General features: G+C 41.3%; 1 protein-coding gene across 1 annotated transcript; it reads right to left on the minus strand.

Annotated features, from left to right (window-relative positions):
- Positions 1–2940: 2940 nt before the first annotated feature.
- Positions 2941–15285, minus strand: LOC106721858 (U1 small nuclear ribonucleoprotein C-like). The gene is made up of 8 exons (XM_025197233.1): positions 15268–15285; positions 13648–13718; positions 11973–12005; positions 11772–11876; positions 8863–8895; positions 7155–7199; positions 5028–5042; positions 2941–3027 (listed from the first exon to the last, which is right to left on the minus strand). The coding sequence occupies exons 2-8, from the start codon at positions 13702–13704 to the stop codon at positions 2941–2943; spliced, it is 375 nt and encodes a 124-aa protein (XP_025053018.1). The 5' UTR covers positions 13705–13718; positions 15268–15285.
- Between the last annotated feature and the right edge of the window lie 439 nt (positions 15286–15724).

Raw genomic sequence — 15724 nt, forward strand, 5'->3', positions numbered from 1 at the left:
TCTGCCTTTTTCTTATGTATATTTTTCTCTTCACATCTTTTAGGTTTCAAAAGGAAAATTGCTTTAAAGTCCATTATAGATGCAGAATACAATTAAATTTGCTTCAATTAAGAATATATACACAAAAATCTAGTTTTATTTCCTTTCTTGTCATCATTTACTCAATCATTTAAACAAAGTGAATTGTTCAGAATGCAGTGGCCTGTAGTTCAAGAAAATGTTTCAGAATGTCTTCTCTTTCAACATTGCTCTAACAACAAGACAAATATCAGTGTAATGAAGCATGGCAGTATTTTTATTAGAAATTTTTGTTTTTGTACAGTAAATGCTATACAGTAATTCCCAGTAGAGGGCATATTACCTGAAGAAAGGTGCTTTATGCCCAAAAGCTTGTCCAGCATCTCTTCCAATTATACAATTGGTCCAATAAAAACCTTTGTTTCTTGGTTTTAATATGTATGTTTTTAAGTTTTATGTAAGCCTTTGCGTTATCCTTTGTGTGGGCATGTATCTGCTGCATTTGCTATCTCCTCTCAGGGTCTCGTCTGCCATGACTTTGAAGATGGTAAAAAAAATAGTTAGATGCTAACCCCTGAGGGGCTAAAACACCATAGGCCACCCAAGAGTTGGTTAACAAGGTGTGAAGTTATTGCATTTGGCAACAGTTGCTAATCGCTGCTCCCAATTGCCTAATTAACTAGGAAGCGGGAAAGACACTGCTTCACCCTGATCACCGTCTCTTCACTGCTGCCTGCCCTTTGGGGTTACTTGGCTGCTGGGCTTCCCTGGGAGTGATCCCCTGGCCCCAGTGAGTCCTGCTGGTCCCCCACCATCCACTCCTCATCGGGTAAGTATTCCCCAGCTCATCCCGTCTTGGACCCGGCCCTCGTTTGCTGGGGTTTTTTCTCACTGCTCTGCTGCTTCCCATGGCTCCTCCCTCCTTCCCGGTGCCCTGAGGGCAGAGTCCCAGTCCTTCTGTCCTGCCTTTTGAGCACGGCAGCACCTTCATTACCCTAATGTTTCCCTGGTGCACTAACCCTCCACCGCTGTGGTCCTGGTTCCTCTGGCTGTCTGGGGTCCAGGTCTCCTTAGTAACAGGACTTCGGCTTGAGCCCCTGTTACACTTTGCGTACATGGAGAAGATCTGGGGTATAGGAAGGAAGCTTTGGTTTGGACTGTACAGGTCGGAGCAATTATGGGCAACTAAGAGACTAGATGATGCCCAAAGTTTTTCATCTCATGGGCCACATCCAGATGTGCAGGCATGTGTGGTTTGTGGTGCTACAAGCATCTTTGTGGCACTGCAAACCTCATGTGGCAAACATTAAAACATGCCCCATGCTGCAAATTTGGTATTGGGAGTTCCCAATTGCAAAAAAACCCAAAAACAAAAAACTGAAGTAAAAACATTGCAACATGTGCCCAACACACAGAGGCTAGGCCATCCAGAGCAATGCTCTGGCTGCTGACCAAGCTTCCGTGCTGCCTCACCTGTGCCCCTGCTGCTCCAGGCCACTAAGTAAGACTGCTGGGGCCAGCACTGGTGCTGGCCCCAGCCTCCAGCTCTTTCTGGCACATGCAGAGGAGTGTGCTGCGGCAATTTATGCCACTGCAAGCACATGCCCCTGCTCTGTGCCATAATGTGAGGGAGAGGTGGGTGGGGGGCAAGCAGGGCAACTGCCTTGGGCACCAAAGTAAAGGAGTGCCAACAGGTGCTGCCCTGCTGGGGCAGGGCATAGGACAGAGCCACAAGCAGCTTGTTTGTGGGGGTGGTGGGAAGGATGGCTTCTGCCGCTGTGTGTCCCCCCCAGATCTGTGTGTGGGGTGAGGGTGGGCTTTGCCCTGGGCACCAAACTTCATTGCTGCAGTATTCCCCCTTCATGTCTGGGCGTGACTATGGGGATTACTTGAGACCATTACCTTACTGTACATTGCACATAATTAAGTTATTTCTTGTATCATCTTGAATGCTTCCCTTCTCTCCTTGGTATTTACATTGTTCAGATTCTAGTGCCTTGGTTCTCCTCACAGTTTTGCCTTAGGTTTTAAGGCAGTAGACTGAGCCAGGGAATTTGGATAGCCCCCTGGAGCACTCACCTCCCTGAGAAGGGAAAAGCAGGGGTATAGGTAGCCCCCTCAACCAGCTCGTCAACCCTTCACTCCCAGTTCATTCTGTGATGCACCCAAGCCTGTTACGTTACAAGGAATTGAATTAAATTAATGAATGGCTTGGGAGGAAAATGTTCTTTAAAAGCCATGAAAGCTCTGGGAGCCCCCAAAACCAAGGAACCTAGAACCAGGGATCTAGGCTGCCCTTTGACCCTCTTCCCACACACCTGGGCACCCCAGTCGGGTATCACCATGCAGTTTTTGATAAAGCGCAGGAATGTTCTTTGTGGAACACAGTGCTAGTGAGAAGGGAAGGGATCAGAAAATAGCATTTGAGGGCAATTGCTTTCTTCTTTCTCTTCCTTGGCATCCAGCCAATTCCATGCTCAGGGAATAATGGGTAAACTGGAGTCCTTGCCCCTGTGTATTCACTACCACCACCCTAGTGGTGGTTTTACAGTACTGCAGTGCTTAGAAGGTGCTTGTTCCCCTTACAACCCTTGGCAGTGCATGTGCAAACACATCTGAACCAGGACAATTGTGAACCAGTTCCCAATCAGTGACATTTTTATAATGATTAAAATGTTGTCTGCCCACACCTTTTTGTATTTTTTCAAAATCAGTTTCTTTATGCTCATATGGACTAGGCTGTTACATACGTTTCTTCTGCTCATATGTACTAGGCTGTACTAGGCCATATGTACTAGGCCACATAAAATAAAGTAGTGAACAATTCTGACCTGGCAGGGAGATACGTTGGATATTCTAATAGGACTTTTTGTCTCTTTATATGCCTTTCTGTTATTAATAAAGTCTGTGCAGTGCTGATTATTAAGTGTTAAGTATGCTGATCAATAGTGCTGCAGAAATGGTGTTAAAAAGTCCAAGGACTATGAGGAAGTGAAAGTGGCTGACCTTCTTCAAGAAGAAAAACAAAACAAAAACAAAACAAGAGACAAAACCTCTACATTTTATTTTATTTATTTATTTATTTTAAGGACTCTAAAGACAGAATTTGTGGCTCTTAGTCCTTTAAGCTTACAAAAAACACTTTGTAATTACTTTGAACATTTCTCACCATGGTAGGTGTCAGTTTGGGATAGTTTTTAAGATCAATCATTTAAACAAAGTGAATTGGAATGAGAGATGTTAAAGTCAATGTTCAGTTTTTATTGTAAATTAAAAAGTTGCTGAATGTAAGGTTTGGAAAAGTAGAATTTTACAATGTGAAGAAGACAAATTTTAGATACATGTGTTCATGAACTGAAGGAATTTGATGCTTTTATCTCCAGAATCTCCAGTACACAATGATGTTAAAGATGAGTGAGAGACGATTATAAAAAGAGTTGCAAACTAGTTGGAAGGAACTAAGTTGTATGAAAGACATCTGTAAACCTTCCCACATCATCTGCAGAGTAGGAAAACTGAATTAGAATCTCAGGTAAGCCTGAACAGCTGCTGCAACTGTAGTTTATCATTATATACATGGTACAAGACTCATAATGTGAAGTCCTACCCCTTGCCATGTGGTAAACTATTGTAAATTACGTTCGTGTTTGAGCAAGAGCATAACTTGTGTCTGGCAGACAGCTACATAGCTCACAAAGATACTACACACAACATGAGAAGGTACTTCATATGAGAGCACAGTGCAATACTAGTATCTGTTCAGACAATCTGAATAAAGCTATTTATATTGCCATAAAGAGTGACCGGGGTTGGGATCGAGTGCCGCCACCTAACGTCCCATGCTGCCGCTGTTCTCCCTCTTTGCAGGGAGTGGGGTGGGGGAACTGAAGCCAGTGCTGCTGGCCTCAGCTCCCTCACTCCCCATCCAGTCCTCAGCACTGCTTGCAGGAAGCAGCGTGGGGTAGCCAAGGCTAGCGCTTCTGGCCTTGGCTCCCCCACTTCTGTCCAGTCTTTGGCACAGCTTCAGAATCATGGTGGTGCTCCCCCACACTTGGAGCACTCTGATCGACCGTTTCAGTCAGCCAATCCGAGCATGAATAAAGCATTACCAACAGACAGACAGAGAGACTTAGGCTTTTATGATATTAGAATAATGGAAACAGCATGGCTTTTTATAAGATAAATATTTCAGAATATGCATTAAATTCTAAAACCAACATAAATAGGGATGATTATAAGCCGACTCAGAAGGTACAGTACTTACCAAGGGGAAAAGTACACCAGTTCTGTAGCCAGCATATTATTTCTATCAAAGAAAGTGACAAATATTTCTTTAATCAAAAATGGCACTTTTTACTAATCTTAAAATTACTGATACACTCTTCATACTGTTAAATAGACTTTAGTGAATGCATTTGCCATTTGTTTTACAGGAAGTTTTCCGATTAGGCTGGGGCCTCCTTTTTGTTTATACAATAACTTTATCAAGAGCCAGGCTCTCTCTATAGTCTACTAGACACTGTATGCCTTTTAAAGTCCTGATATGTGATTAGGCTTCTAGGAAATACTGTTACACAGATATTAAACACCAACTGTGAAACTTGGTATACCAGTTAGGCCAAACTTAGTGTTTTGAGGTTGTGATTGTGGTTGTTGGGGTTATTTTTGTAAAGCTATCCACATTACCTGCAGTGTGGTAAATTCATAATTCTAAATGAAGTCTAGTATTTATTCCACAGAATATAATATTGGAAAAGTTTTGGTATATGCCTGTATAATTGGAATGAATTAATGCTTTTCCTGCCTATAAGTAAGTCTGCCCTTCCCATACCCCTTTTTTTGAGATTTAACTTCCACTGAAAGAGTGGAGAATTTCTGTGATTTACTTTTACTTAACTATATTTAAAAATATGGGAAATGATCCTTTCTATAAAACCAAAGTAAGTCCTGTATCTGTTGTATAAGAACAGCTATACAATCACAGCTGTACATACAAAACATGGACTTACCCCAACTGGGAAACCCTGTAGTGGGAGGGGTGGGGGGAAAAAAGAGAGAGAGAGACATTTACAATAAGTTGGTTGATTTGTCAGACCCAAAAGTTGTTCCAAAATTATAGGCTCGAAATAAATTAAACGTTAACTAAATACAAGGAGAATATAAAAATTTCTTTGAAACCCATGTACATCAGCCTTGTTTGCATGGGAATCTGAAATTCGAATAGATTAGAAAGGATTATTTATTAATTGTACAGTCCAGGACAAACTGAAAAAGTAAACACTCATCACTAACAATAGAAAACATATGTGAACTTTAAAAGTATTTTATTAAAGATTTAGTTTCTACCTATAGAGAAGAAGTTCAATACACTTTTAACCTCGTGTACTTCATTTAATATGGAAAATAAGTTTAACTTGTTTAATGTACCACATTCTACATGTTGAGTGATATGCTCAAGTTATACCCCTTTTTCTTTCTTTCCATATTAAGCTATACAGTCATGATTGAGGGACTGCATTCTATAGGGTTTTCCAAAATGTATCCAGTGACACTGACTTTTCAGTACCTGATTTAATAGTCCAGCGTTTAATATTTTAAATTAATTGTTTTCAGAACTGCAGTTAAGCCTACAATCTAAAGTGATGTGTCCCTGAGTAAGGAGGACTTAGTCAACTTCTGCCACCTAATGTTCTGTATTTAAAATACAGGACTGCATGCCAGGAACTCGTGGTTTATAATCTGGCTTCTGATGCCGAGTTGCTGCATGGCCTTGGGCAAATCAATGTATTGCTCCATTTCCCTTTTTCAAACCTAGGAATACAAACAGTAGTCTGCCTTGTAGGTGTTGAGGGCTGATTATCTACTGTTTCTATAGTGGTTTATAGATCTAAAATTCTGCATGACCCTAATCCTGCAAACACACTGTGGGCATGTTTACACATGTGCTTTTCTATGGAGCTGACTAATTATCTCTGCAGTAAAGCATCACCATCTCCATGTGCACCAGTGTTAGGGTTCAGTAAATTAATTAACTCAGCTGTAGGATAGTACTGTCTGGGACAAGTACTATCCTACAGTGGAGTAGTTACATGTGCTGAAATGCATATGTAGACAGTGACTGGCTGATTGACAAGTGTGCTACAGTGAGGGGGCTGCTTGCCAGCTAACCCTTCACTGTAGCACTCATGCCCCAGCCAACCCCTCTACAGCACAATGAGCTGGGGTAGAGAACAGATCTGGGCTGGCAGGCTGACTCTTGCACCCCCTGCCAGCCAGGGCTGCTCCGCCTTGGCTGAATGTGCTGTGCTCCTGGACGCACATATAAGCGCTGCGCCTGGGAGCAATAAGCCCCAATGCAAATTGTGCCAGAGTTTATTGCTACATTCTAATTGCACATGTAGGTGTACCCTGTTAGATTTCCATTTTTTCATTTGGCATCATGTTGTATGCAAGGTCATTTTCCTGATTTTTATCCCACTTGAACCTGTTCCTTTTCTAGGAAAAAGAAATGTATTTTTAACATGTTAATTAACATGTGCTAAAATTGTAGTACAAACAAGACAGCTATAGTTTTAAGGTGATAGGTGGCCATAGTTCATCCCAGGCTTTCCACTTCATGCTGATAGCATGTTTAAAACTAACTTTTGTACATGGTACAGTTTTGACATGAATTATTTAACAGAAGTTTGCAACCAACTTTTTTTTTTGTAGTGCAGAAGTAGCCATTAAATTATTCAGTTTCATAGTCATTTAAGCATGTCCGTAACTTTATTCAATAAGTGTTTTCAAATTAAACTTTAAAATAATTGTTTGATATTTTTTCCTTTATATGTTTTTAAAATATTTAAAGCATCTAATAAAGTAGTTCTAATACAGAGCATCTAATACAGAGTAGTCTTAATTAGAAAATAAAGAACAGTAAGCACTGAGGGCTTTCTAACCGCTTTTGATTTTTTGGTTTTCTCCTGACATGCTAACTAATGCTGGCAAAGATCAATGAGCAAGAGGAGCATTACAGGGACTACATATAAGGGGTACAGAGGGATGGTACATCTATAGGGGCCCTTTCTTGCACAAATAACCCTGGTTATAGTATAATGTACAGAATCAACTGTAATTTATATGAATGGCCTTACCGGAAAGGAAGGACCAGGAGGAAAGGGAAATGGAAATGGTACAACCTGAAAAAAGGAGGGGGGTGGAAAATAGTTAATAGCAATTCTATAAATCAAGTTTCCCTAGTAGATTCTAAAACTCTTTTTTAAAAAGACATAAAGCCTTTTGAATTAATTGAATATCTTTTTGTTTTTATATTGTCAGAGAGGGTAAATAGAAAGGTCAAACCCAGATTCTTCAAAACCTTTGTTTTGTGTTCACTACATGCTTGAATGCACACCAGTGATAGCACAATTGCAGAGCTTCTACGATTCACTGCTGCAGAATTAGACCACAAATAACCAGTATACTAATGGTCATGGCTACCAAATGTGTAAGAAGACTGAAAATGTAAGACAAAGACCCATAAAAGTCTTCACCAATCAAAGCACAAGACAAATGGATTTGAGGCAGCAAAGTCCAAAATTATGATCCAAAAGACCCCTGGCTAAGCTGCCACCTAAAGCCAGAGGTACTTACACTCACTAAACACCTCCATGTTTAAACTTAAAAGTTCCCTAGATGCCCATGCCTTTTCCTTTTGCCCATGTGAGAACTATGGCATTCTAAGCAGCTCAAAACCTGTCTCATGTTCAGGCCCTGCTAAGATCTGGGAGCTACCTACCTCCAATCAGTAGGAATTTTCAGAGCATGCCTAAGAAATCCCAACAGGATTGGCTCTCTCTCAAATTGCAGTTGAAGCTACTTTCTCTTTAAAAAGAGATGGGGAAACTGAGGGGCTTTTAGTGCCTCCTTTCCATATAGAGTGACCCAGTGATTAGGCACTTGTGAGAGGTGAGAGATGTGGGTTTGAAACCCTGGAGGGTGAGGAAGTTTTAATCCCAGGTCTTCCCACTTCCTGGATGACTGCTGTAACTTAATGTATAAGGTGGGTACCACCACTACAACATCTACTTCTTCAGCAGCTGCATGTTAAAAAAAAAGAGAGAGAGAGAGACACACTGGTGAGCCTGCCTGCTGCCCTGCCTCAGGTGCCTAAATTCTTGAATGCGTGGCCATTTCCTATTGGCTAGGAGTTTTGGATTCTGTTCTGAGGTTTCCGACTCTTCCACTGCACTATATAAGGAACCTAAACTGCCTACCACAGTTTTCTGGATTCCATGCTGATTACATCTAACTTGAAAGCATTTCAGTTCTTTAATGGATGTATCTGGTACTTGAGAAATGCTACATTTGAAATGTAAGGTCCCGCTAGCTTTTTTTCCCCCAAAATATTTTTATTGCTTTTATGAATAAATGAGTTCAGTCCCTCTTCCCTTCATTTTCACTTTTTTTTTCCCCCTTCTGCTTTTAAAACTAAATTAAATTAAGGCCCTGATGCTGCTGATCTTGGTGATCCAAGTTCTCATAACAACAGGATATTTGCCAGTGTTTCAGAGCAGAATTCTTACTTTCATATTAGAAGCAGACCCTGGATTAAAATTCCACTGTCAGTATTTTGATGTAATATACTTGGTCACTGAAACTGGCATTACTGTGTCACCTCTTCTTCTCTGGCACTAAGAAAACTACATTTTTATTTCTGACGCTACCAACTGCATACTGTGGCACATTTTAGCAATGGAGGTGTAGAAAGGCAGATGAAGCACAAGCAACCCTTTGAAAGCTTCAGAGAAAGAAAGAGAGAAGGGTATGATTGTTGTAATACATAAATCAGATTGAATTTACCAGTCCTGTCAGATTAAAAGGAAAAGGGAAGCCCTAGGAAAGAGACAAATTTTAAAAAAAGTCAGTCAATTCTAATTCAGTATCTGTTCTCTTCATACATGCAACCACTGGATCCAACTCTTCAGTTGGTGCCATACGTGAAGACTCTTTTTTTTACCTATCCCCTGGGTGGTCATAAATCCCATTGCATGATTGGAGCATACCATAACAAATATACAATATATCTAAACTGCATTGACTCTGAAGAGACAATATATATACACAGGGCATAGTGAAGCATTAAAGAAAGAAAGATAATACAAAAAGTAGCACTTTTGTATAAAATTATAAGCATGGTTATAGTGTGTAACTTTATATTTTATATAAAAAAAAAAAATTCTAGGTTGAAAGTTCATTTAAGTTGCAAAGTTAAATTAATATTTCCCAGGCAAACTTAATTCAGCTTTCTTGCATGTAACTTTTATGAATGACCTTGTGTGTTCTGTGGGGAGTCAGACAAATGCAGCAATCTGATCCCTTTGGGTGCTTCCATATGTAGGGGTGTGCATTTGCTGTAGCACATATAGTGACACAAATTTGTGTCACTGCTTTGTGCATGCCCCTGCACATGGGGTTTGCTGCAGGGCAAAATACTTTGTTTTGGGGAAACTGCTGTTTCCCTACTTCTCCTGGTTTCCAGTGCACTGGAGTAGCCGAGGCACACCTAAAGCAGTGGAGACACTCTGGTTGGCAGCTAGAGCATCTCCTTGGAGGACCCAACCTCCAGTTGCTCTTGTGCATGCTCCTTGAACATGTGCCGTGCTGCCTTTTTTTTTTTTTTTTTTTTTTTTTTTAAGTATCAGGTGTTCCCAGTATCAAATTTTGGTACCGTGCTGCTAATTTGCAGCGCAGCGGATGGTTGCACATGCATCACGTGCAGTTTGTGGTGCCTCACAGTTTTGAGACTCTGCAAATTGCATGTGCGCGCTCATCTGGACACGCCCCTTGAGATTTAATACATACTTATTTTTTTTACAATGGGGGAGGCAGGCTTGTTAAACCCTTGATACCAGGAAGTCCTTGATACAAGGAAAAAAGGGAAACAGCAAAGTTAAATAAGTTTTTTCCCTTCACCATGTACAATTAGGCTGTATCTTTATCATGATTGTATATCATGGAGACAAAAAGGTTACAGAATTCACCTGTGACCTAAGCATTGCCTGTGTAAGTGTACAATAGGAGCATTCACAATCCTCTTAGAGTAAAAGACACTATACATGGAAGGAATATGGTGTAGAGAAAAAACTTACCGGAGATGGTGGAATATACAAATAGTTAGAAAACTGTGGGGGGAGGGGGGGAAAAAAAAAAAAAAAAAAAAAAAGATATTTCCTAAAGTGTTTCCACAAATATGTGATGCATGCTTAATTTTTTTTTGCTTTAGGTACAGTTGCAGAGCTAAAAGTAAAACACATTATAGGTGATTATCTTTCATATTACTGAAATCCATATAAATATTAATCTTGCAGTGTTTTTCTGTCAGTGTGAGCCTCTTCATTTTAGTGAGAGGCTTAAAAACAAACCAAAATAAAAATAAGGAAATATACATTACTGTAGTTATTGACTGCAAGTGAGAAGTCAGGAAACTCAAAGTCATCCTTCCCCCAATAATGATAACTCAGTTACGTTACTATTACATTAATGGTTCAACCAGATATGATAACATGGAATAATATGTCTACATCTATATACCTCTACCCCATAACTGTAACATCTGAGTATTTTGTATTCTTTAATTTGTTTACATTCCTTATCATAAGGGAAGTGGTCGTCTGGAAGCAAGAGTCTCTAGTCTAAGCATTTTGGCAAATATCTTGGATTTTGGCATAGGACCAGGTACTAGGGTGAGGGGGGAAAGGAGGATTTAAGTTCCATATGTGAGCCACTGATCTTGTGCTGACTTCTTTGAATCAGCAGTGCCATCTAGTGGAATGAGTGCTACAGTTACTGCAAACTTTTCAGAAGAAACTCCTATACTGTTTACATCTCGGTGTAACAGAGTAACGCTTGGCACATCCACATGAGTTGTTTATTTTGCAGTTGACTAATTAACTGCTCAGTAAACATCTTGGCATCTACTTGTGAACCCCTCTTAAGGTGCATGAAACTAATAAACTCCATGGCAGGGTAGGTAAAATACAAGTACTATCCTGCTGCACAGTTTTTTCATGCACAGCAGTGCATGTGTAGATTTTGCCTCAGCTAGCTGTGGCAGCACATGGAGACAGGTACAGCTAATGGGGCACAGGGGTGCTCAGTGCAGGGGCTGCTAGTCCTGTGCTGAGGCACTGTATGCCCTAGCCAGCTGCTCCTGGGCCTCAGCAGCTGCTCCCCTTGTCTCCATGTGCTGCCAAGTGACTGCGGGGCTTAGGTTGCCTCAGTGTGGGCCTGCCTGCTGGCTTGACCTAGTGCTGAAGCACCCCATGCCCCAACCAGCTGGGACAGTGTTTACACATGCATTGCTGCATAAGAAAAAAAATTCCAGAGCAATAAGCCCCAGAGTTTATTTGTGCATATTAGTCACATGTATAGATATGTCCACTAAGTAGATAGGTCTATTTATCAAATCAGAATCTGCCCCAGTATTTTAGCTGTCAAGAATTTTACAGGACATCTGGTCTTGTTTTTGCAAAATGCAAAGATTTCACAAAAATAGAGCATAATAATGTGAGATTTATTGTCAAGTTATCAAAAAGCGCTGTGTCTGGAATAACAGAGGGGCCTCTCAATTAATACCTTGTTCGTAACATGACAATCAGACAGGGCTCTCATATTATGCAGTATAATGATTGGAAACCAATTGTTTTTTTATTCTTGGAAGTTAGCTAGCAGCTGTTTTTCACATTCATCTTCATCTAAGGTTACATTACCAGAGGGGATGGTGGAGGCTGCGGAAGTGGCATAGGCGGAATCGGAGGGGATGGTGGAAGAAACTGAGGTACCCGTGGATAAAATGGGAATCGATATGACAGCCACTATGGAAATAAAAAAGTATCAGTAACAAAATGTCTGAATCTATTTTAAAACTAAGACATTCAATTCTGAACATTAACAATAAGCAGAAGGTTTACCTCTCTACTAGAACTTCCATCACTGTCATCCAGCTGTGGAAAACCAAAGGAAATATCATGATGTCTGACATTTGTATAGAGCACCTTTCATCCAGTTAATAAAAAGCTTCATGAAGTGCATCCATGTAGATTTAATTAAAGTCGCACACATTGCAGAGTAGTTATATACACTTTTTTTTGTATGGTGCTTCCTAAGTTTGCCGTGGAGTCTTCTATAGTTGTGATGACAGGAGGGACGGGCGTCAATGCTGTCTAGGAATATTTTGGACCAACTTTTACTACTTGGTTGCCTGGGATTGCAAGGGGCTAGACTATGATCTGGGTGGCTTCTTCCTGTTTTACGTTCCTAGATATTCTCTAACAAATGAGCAACATTTCTAAAAAGTAATTTATCATTCTTCCATGGAATTCACCCTTGTGTGCGTGTGTGTGTGTGTGTGTGTGTGTATATATATATATATATATATATATAGAGAGAGAGAGAGAGAGAGAGAGAAAACTTCCTTGTAACACGTATAATTTATATAAGGTTCAAACGCTGCTGACGACTTACATGGGTGTAACAGAAGGGGCAGCAGGGTAGCCGTGATAGCCCTTGCCACCTCCTCTACTGTGCCAAGCTTCGGACTTGCACCCTCCTATTCTCACCCACCATGACTTTGATATGTGTTTTTATAGGGAGGCTACCTCTCCTCCACTTGGCCACAGTTCTCCTGCTCCGGGTGTCCTGCGTATCTAAGCCTTGCGGGCATTCCCTGTACGCCACCCTTCTCACCGGGGCTTCTCCATAATGCTGCCCTTCTCACTGGGGCTCTCCACACCCTCACCGGGGCTTCTCCATAATGCTGCCCCTCTCCTGGGGTCCGAAATGCTGCCCTGCTTACTGGGGCCCTCCACCCCCTCACCGGGGCTTCTCCATAATGCTGCCCCTCTTCTGGGGCTCTCCGCACCCTCACCAGGCTCTTCCCTCTGCAGGGCTGCCCTCTCACCAGGCTCTGCACCACCGAACTCTGTGCCCTCACTGGGGTCCTCACTCTACTGTGAGTCCCCTATGAGGCCTCTTCCATCCCCTTATAGCCTCACCCAAACCACCAATGTTAAACAAACTGCAACATAAACTCGAGCCTCTTGGCTACAACTTAAACATAAGCCACCTGGCTGCCACGACATTGCTCAGACATCTTGGAGCTGCTACCCTTTACTCTGCTAGCGGTACCTGCAGTCAGGCTTCTCCTCGCATGATTGCTCCAGCAGTCAGTCAGCCTCTCCCTCTCCCTCTCCCTCTCCCTCTCCCTCTCCCTCAGATGCCGGCAGAGAACTGCCTCTAACCTCAGCTCCCTCCCCATAACAGCCAGGCCTTGTCCCTTATAGCCAGCTGACCACTGGCAGGTGTGGGTCATTTGCTGCCTCCTGTTGCCCTGGCAACCAGCACTTGAGGAGTCTTCCGGGCTCTCTCAGTAGCAGGCACCTTAGTGTCCTGCTACAATGGGGATTAATTACAGGTGTATACTGCTCTATTTGCTTGTTATCTAGAAACAGAAGAGGGAACAGGAATAACAGAATATGCCAATTTTTACTTTGTATTATTCAGACAAATTATTTTAAGAAGGTCTGTCAATAATAAGTAGCAACTTGTTAGTTCCAGTGTTTATTCAGTATTTTGTTCAGTACTTACAGGTACTGGGACAGCAATGGCAATACTCAGAACACAGGAGAAGAACAGAAGTTTCATTTTGGTGAAGAACCCTATGAAAACAAAGATGGGAAGCTAACAGTTTTTACTTTTTAGTTTTGGAGAAAGGAGAGGGATATAATAAAGGTATATAATGATAGTGCTGTGAGCAGGGCACCAGAGAGGGGAGCCAGGCAGTGGTTTTATTTATGCACTCCTGTAGCTTGATTCCACCCTCTGTGATTTCCTATATAACCTTGGGCAAGTCACTTAATCTCTGTCCTAGAGTTTACCCATCTCTAGAGTGAAGCTAACACATGCTTACCTGTGTGAAATGCTCTGTGATTTAAAAGTGCAAGGAGCTATGTAAAAGTTAAATATTATTACAATGCATTTAACTATAGAGGTAACTTAGATCCTGTCCAGACCACTAATTAAACTGCATTAAAATGCATTTCCCCAGGAACAACTAGCAGAAGCATGTATTTGTGCTGCTGCTAGTTGTCCCTGCGGAATGCCACTGCAAGCATGTTCTAGTGCAGGGCAAATTGCCCCAGATGAGGTAGGGGAGGCAGGGGCCCATTCCTGGGCTGGCCTCAGCAGCCTTACCTGGGGTCCTGGGGGCCTCCCAGAGCTATAGCAGCAGTGATCTTGGCATGTGGAGCCTGGCCTGCAATTACAGCGTGACTCTGGCCAGCCAGGCTCCAGTTTTGTGTGACACATAACTGCTGCCTCATATGCTGTACCACTTTTTTTTAACGCCTTTTCTTTTATAACAGGATTTTCCAGTATCTAAATTTGTCTCCACGCTGCAAATATGCAGTGCAGAAAACCAAAGCACATGCACAGGGTGCATTTTGTGGTACCTCTAAAGCCTTTGAGGTGCTGCAAAGTGCACATGCATGTGTGTGGACTTGCCCACAGAATCCCTTCCTGGTGGCACATAGCCCCTTCAGGATCAGCATGTAAATTCAGATGTAAGGTCTGATCCAGTGCTTTCTGAAACCTTCCCCAACCACATATTCTGTATCCTCTGAATTTCCCTCAGTATTGTAGCAGTAATTCCTTCAAACAACTCCATATTAGTTAATCAAATGTCACTATTTCAGACAATTGGCCCCAAATCTAGATTTATTCCCCCTCTATAGTTTAATTGGCTTCTTTTTTAACCTTTCCTGAATAATGGAGCTTTATATAAATACCACCTTCCAATACATTTCAATATGCCCCAAATGTCAACATGCCAACTGCTTTCTTTTCTTGAGTCCCTTGTTACACATGAATGGGTGATACACAGATCTACTTCATCTGCTTTGTGAGGAACAGAGATGTCTTGTGTATGGCAAATAACGGGCACAACTCCTTCAATACTTTAAACACTGGAAATAAGAATAAGAACTAGATCTATGTTTTTCAAAAGTAACTTTTGGACACCACAAACTTTGGCCTTTTACCTTTGGCCTTTTACCTAAAAAGTCCTTGTTTTCAAAGGGTGGGCTCTTAAAAGTTTCTGAAGTTTGGCACCCAAAAATTGAGGCCCTCAAATTAACTAGTCTTTTTTTTGTGTAAACTTTAGCTAACATAACTAGGCAGGTGCTCATAGTCAAATTAAATCTCTCTTACCATTGATGAGCTTGCCTAAACTTGTCAGCTGAACTGGATATTTATATTTCAGTTATGGGATGGCAGGCCCTCTTTTACTCCTCTCTGACTACCAGGGCATGAAGGTCTCATACACAGGTTGTGAAGCCCTGTAATTTTGTCAAACATTCTTCACCTGCTGTTTCACCTGTGTTTTAGAAAAAACTTATATTTTAATGAGAGATCTTCTGCAATTTATTTCCCATGCTATTGTTCCCCTCTTCCTTCTGATACATTTAAAATTTTGCTATCCTTATCTCTTTTTCTTTAATGCCCGCTGAAGTTATTTTGAGTTATTCTGTTGACTCTGTTGGAATTATAATATGCTTCTTTCATTTTAAAATGCCTTCTGTTTGTTTTACACTCCTATTTATATATCTCTACCATACAATTATAGTCTCATAATTATTTCAGTTCTTCCAAAATTATACTATAATAA

The sequence above is a fragment of the Alligator sinensis genome, unplaced genomic scaffold, assembly GCF_000455745.1.
Source record: "Alligator sinensis unplaced genomic scaffold, ASM45574v1 scaffold125_1, whole genome shotgun sequence".
Lineage (NCBI taxonomy): Eukaryota > Metazoa > Chordata > Crocodylia > Alligatoridae > Alligator > Alligator sinensis.